At 31.5% G+C, this 6,056-nt stretch overlaps 1 protein-coding gene across 1 annotated transcript; it reads left to right on the top strand.

Moving 5' to 3' along the window:
- Window positions 1–3,542, top strand: LOC139890866 (dicarboxylate transporter 2.1, chloroplastic-like). Its single transcript, XM_071873794.1, has 4 exons — window positions 1–923; window positions 1,743–2,056; window positions 2,307–2,753; window positions 3,212–3,542. Exons 1-4 carry the CDS (start codon window positions 120–122, stop codon window positions 3,327–3,329), a joined length of 1,683 nt encoding a protein of 560 aa, XP_071729895.1. The 5' UTR covers window positions 1–119; the 3' UTR covers window positions 3,330–3,542.
- The last annotated feature ends 2,514 nt before the right edge of the window (window positions 3,543–6,056 follow it).

Here is a 6,056-nt window from a genome sequence, read left to right as displayed (position 1 = left end):
AAAATTCTGTGGCGGACTTCATCTTCTTTGATCTCTCCGCTTAAATTCACCATTTCTGCAAAATCAAATCTCAATCAAACCCACCATTTTCATCTCCTTCTCAATTCAACAACTAATTAATGGAAGGATCAGCCCTTTTCTCCTCATCTTTTCACCCACCTTCTCCCCACCTCCGATCTCGTTTCCACTCCAAACCCTCACTAACTCTCCGATCACCACCACTACCACCGCCGTCAGCCGCCTCCCCCCGCCGTATCTTCCTCACCCCCACCACCATTAAACCCTCATTCTTAACTCCCCTACCTAAACTCATCAAACCCATTTCAGCATCTTCATCATCAGCATCAGCTGCTGCATCAGTTTCAGCCCAACCCAGTAAGCCCCAAGGTGCAAAGATCCTACCTTTAATACTCTCTGTATCAATCGGATTACTCGTACAATTCGCAATCCCTAAACCAATTGAAGTAACCCCACAAGCATGGCAATTGTTATCAATCTTTGTATCCACAATTGCTGGACTTGTGTTATCCCCATTACCTGTTGGTGCTTGGGCTTTATTAGGACTTACAACTACAATTGTAACTAAAACACTTAGTTTTACAACTGCCTTTAGTGCTTTTACTAATGAAGTTATTTGGTTGATTGTGATTTCTTTCTTTTTCGCTCGCGGGTTTGTTAAAACGGGGTTGGGGGATCGAATTGCAACCTATTTTGTTAAGTGGTTAGGAAAAAGTACATTGGGGTTAAGTTATGGGTTGACTTTGAGTGAAGCCTTGATTGCTCCTGCTATGCCTAGTACTACTGCAAGGGCTGGTGGTGTGTTTTTGCCTATTATTAAGTCGTTGTCGCTTTCGGCTGGTAGTAGACCGAATGATCCGTCTTCGAAGAAATTGGGGTCGTATCTTATTCAGTCTCAGTTTCAGGTTAGCTTACTTTTAAAGATTCTGAATTTAGTTCAGTAGGTATGTTATTTGATCTGAATTAATTTTTGATTAGTTTGCATACTCTCACTGTTGAAATGTTGATTGGAATGTAGGAAATAAAGTCATCTAGTTACTTACGATCATGAGATCTACTAACTTTATATATTTGTTATTGATGAAATGTTGATTATTCTAGAAATTAGATTCGTCTAGTTGCTAGCTACCGCCCATGAGTTTGCACCAGGATTGCACTATTTGGATCTTAAATGAGTAATACTAAAGGAGTTGATTAAAAATTATCATATTTTAACTAGTTTATGCATTTTATGGGGATATATGTATATATTTTCTTGTTATTTGTTTAATTTTGTTAATTATTGTTATTTAACGGGCTCAGTTATGATAAATCTCACTCTAAGATAAAATGAGGTGAATAATGGAAAAAATTTCCCTAAAAAGATTATTATTTGCTACAATTTGTCATTTTAGTTAGTTGTTTTTGTATCTTTGGTATGGCTTCTTGTGGAGCAAAAGGGCAAGTGATGCATTCAATTAGTTGACAAAAAAAGAATTGTCAACTTTTAGTTCTTTGTCCCAAACAAATCTTTTGGTTTAAGTAATTGGCTATGCAAGTTGACCATTATGTATTTGTATATTAGCCACGTTTGCATACATTATTGACCAGGCTATCTTACTAGGTATTGCTTGTGCGAAGCGCCCATTTATATAACAAATAACGGATCATCACTTCTTCTCGAGGGAAATTTATATCAAGTTTTGTACTTTTTTATGAATTTGTTATGTAATGATGATTGACAGTGTGCTGGCAATTCTAGTGCGCTTTTCTTGACGGCTGCAGCACAAAATCTGTTATGTTTAAAACTGGCTGAGGAACTTGGGTTAGTTATTGCAAGTCCATGGGTTTCATGGTTCAAGGCTGCTAGTTTACCTGCTTTTGTTTCACTTATACTTACTCCGTACATCTTGTACAAAATTTATCCTCCTGAAACCAAAGATACACCAGATGCACCTGCGCAGGCTGCCAAGAGACTTGAAGCCATGGGTCCCGTTACAAAGAATGAATGGGTGATGATCGGCACTATGCTTTTTGCTGTCTCACTTTGGGTACTCGGGTATGTCATATTTCGTAAACTACTAGGTTCTAAATTGACTAGATGTGGCAAATGGATGGGATGAATGTGTTGGGTAATGGTTAGGGTCTAAACATGTATCTCGAAAAAGAATTGTATTGTCTATGAAAAAAATTCAATTGTCTTATTAATCTTGCATAGCCTGGTCAAGGATCCTGACCCATAAAATGGAAAAAGGTGAGGAATTTTATTTAACAAGTACAAATTACTAACATGGTTTGTTTTTAAACAGAGATTCTATTGGTATACCTAGTGTTGTTACTGCAATGTTAGGCTTATCGGTACTATTATTATTGGGAGTGCTTGAATGGGATGATTGCTTGAGTGAAAAATCGGCATGGGACACGTTGGCCTGGTTTGCAGTTCTTGTGGGCATGGCAGGACAATTAACAAATCTTGGAATCGTAACATGGATGTCTAATTGTGTAGCTAAATTTCTTCAATCTTTTTCTTTAAGTTGGCCGGCTGCGTTCGGTGTTCTTCAAGGATCTTATTTCTTAATCCACTACATGTTTGCTAGTCAAACGGGCCATGTGGGGGCGTTATATTCTGCGTTTCTTGCAATGCATTTAGCAGCTGGGGTGCCAGGTGTATTGGCAGCACTTGCGTTAGCTTATAATACGAACTTATTTGGTGCACAAACTCATTATAGCAGTGGTCAAGCTGCTGTGTACTTTGGAGGGGTGTTACTCTCTTATTATATATAAGTGTCTTAATCCTTTTATTTTAAGATATAAATAATTTTTGTAATATCAACCATTTTTTTATTGTACTGTATATAAATATGTACAAAAGAGTGTTTGTGGGTCAACGGAGGTTGTTTTGACCCTTGATTGACTCGTTTCGAATCACATCTTTTTAACCCTTCACCAAATCTCTTTACAAAGCCCGTCCATTTTGACACCTTTATCAATCAGTGATTACATTTGGACTTTAGAGGTCAAATAAATTAATCTCCAGAACGCAAGTTAGAAAACCTTGTAACACAAAGTTACAAAACTAATTTCATAAATATAAAAGTTTGATAGCAGATAACAACATGCCAACAAGGTCAACGTAAAGTTTGACTATGTTTGACCTTGAAAGTCAAATTGGCAGAGTATGACTAACTTTGTGTTTTGGTTTTATGTTGTCAACAGCCGGTTATGTGGAACTACCAGATGTATTTAGAATCGGATTCATTATGGCTTGTATTAACGCGCTGATATGGACAGTTGTTGGGGGTGCATGGTGGAAGTTTTTGGGGTTGTATTGATTTGCAAATTGAATGCAAGTATATATCTTTCATTTCACTGGATAACACCCTTCAATTCATGATAGAATTCTGAGCACATTTTTTTGACTTTTGAATTTTGACCTATTGGAATCCAATCATATGATCACTTGTTGTCTCATTAATTAAATTTAGAAATAAAATTGTTAGTTGTTGCATAATGTAAGAATATATTTTTCGTCTATTCAGATGGATATCTGCGTACAAAGAGTGTTTACACGATTCTTACTAGGCTTAAATGCCATTACTTACTAGGCTTAAATGCCATTACTTACTGATGGTTTTTTATTATGTCTATTTAGAGTTAGATGATTGGTTTATGTTGTTTGTTTTGTTTGTATGTACCTTTGTTCTGGAACACAAATAGATGGACATTGGATAATGAAGTGATAAGGTATCCTTTGGACAACCAAAAGGGCATCTTTCGGGTAGGGCAATGCGTTATTTGTCTGGAACAGTAACAATTGTTTGGTTCGATCCAATTTTCGGTGACCTGAACACTGTGTTAATCTTAATTCTTAAAGATCGAAGATCTCAAAATTACTGGTACAATACTAAACGGATAACGAGTGGCCTTGTTATTTAACTTCATCTAGGTTGAATTAAAAGGTTTGGGTCTCGGGTTTATGTGATATGATTAGTAACATGTTGTATACAGGATATTCAATCAAAATCAAAATCATAATATGCACGGATAAGAAACAGATATTTCTTTCAAAATATGTATTAAAATGACATTAATTGAAGTTTTTTTTTCAAAAAAAAAAAAAAAAAAAAAAAAAAACGAATACTTATATAAAAAGAAACGAGGTCGTTTTCAAAAGAAAAACGCCTTCAACAAGGAATAAAAAAAGATGGGGGAAACATATTGAAGTTCTCGATTGTTTTTTGGATGCTTTGATGGACACATATAAGTACATGCATCATTTGAATTGAACATGAATCTACCACAATTGTTTTATCTTTTGTCCTTGCATAGTATTACAACAGTTGTTTCTTGTTATTAATGCTTGGATATCCCAAAGGGGTGGTGGTGTTGCACTTATTTTAATTTGGTACTAGTAGACACTGCCCGTGCGTTGCACGGATTGTCCCCAAATTTCAAGATTTTGATAATAATTTTTGGAATGATTCCATCATCGAGTTGGCTAAGATCTTTGATGAGTACGTCATTGCAAATTCATGTAAAATCAATTAACAAACGTAAAAAATCACATAAAATCTTGTGTAAACCATGATGTTGTCCTATACAAACTCATAGCTTTCGATAATAAAATGTATTAAGGTTATATTTAATCAAACAACTTAAAACCGATATGTCACAAAATAAACAATAAACACCAAAGTAAACAAAAAAAATCGTTTCTTCTATTAGAAAAATAGTTACCATCACATTGGTAAAATGTATGACTAATGTATTAAAATTCAAATGAACAAAATATTATTAGCACAATAAACATAAATTAAATTTATCAAAGTTTACATACATTTAATTATAATGAACATACAATTTTTATTACGTTTTTGATAATATCAATTGTTTTGGATTATTTTACTTAGTTTAATATATAACAATTGTCGGGTACATATTCATTTGCGCATTACAATTTAGATTCAGGTGTTATTTATATGTACACTTTATTATTGGACATATAATACATATAATACAATATATAATCATATAAAAATAAAAATCAACCACGAACAATATTAACAATGTGTATAAAAAAGTTGTATCCCTCAAGGATAAGCAAAATCAAGTGTTATCCATGCAATATTAAGAAAAGACCCCATATTTTTTAATGTGCCACTTTAACATTCTTTTTCTTAATACTAACAATAATTAAAAACACAATTATAATGCAAGAATAAAGGAATGTATATGGAAAAAACTCTTATATGCACAAACTCTATGTTATAAAGAATCAAGAACTCAAAATACATTTCTCATTAGGCATTTAGATGAAAAATTCAAAGTCGATAGAGATAAATGTATCGTTTGTATGATTAGATCATCATCATTATCATCTAAATCAAAAAATATAGTAAGCTTTAAAAATTAGTGTGTTGAATCAAAAATAATAATGTTTAAAGATTAAACATTATTATTATGTATAAAATTATGAATCTTCAAGATTTTACTATAAGCAAACTGTATTTATTACTACTCAACTTTAAATTATTTTTATAATTTATAGTTACTATCTTGAGATAAATAAATGAATTTATTTATATTTACAAAATAAATGAATGTAAATAAATAAATGTAATTTTTTTTGCTTTCATCAATTAGAAAAATAAAGGAATATAGAGAATTACTCTTAACCATTATGTTAAGTGAATATATTTTACTTCGTACATTATTATTATTATTATTATTATTATTATTATTATTATTATTATTATTATTATTATTATTATTATTATTATTATTATTATTATTATTTATGTATACATAATGAGTAGTGCATAATTATTACATTTTCATTTTTTTACTACTTTACTACATCATCACTTATCATTTCGTATATGATAATTAATCACAATTACAATAAGGAGTCAATATTAAGTAATATATATATATATATATATATATATATATATATATATATATATATATATATATATATATATATATATATATATATATATATATATATATATATATATATATATATATATATATATATATATATATATATATATATA

The sequence above is a fragment of the Rutidosis leptorrhynchoides genome, chromosome 2 (genome assembly GCF_046630445.1).
Source record: "Rutidosis leptorrhynchoides isolate AG116_Rl617_1_P2 chromosome 2, CSIRO_AGI_Rlap_v1, whole genome shotgun sequence".
NCBI lineage: Eukaryota > Viridiplantae > Streptophyta > Magnoliopsida > Asterales > Asteraceae > Rutidosis > Rutidosis leptorrhynchoides.
This window is presented reverse-complemented; position numbering and strand designations above follow the sequence as displayed.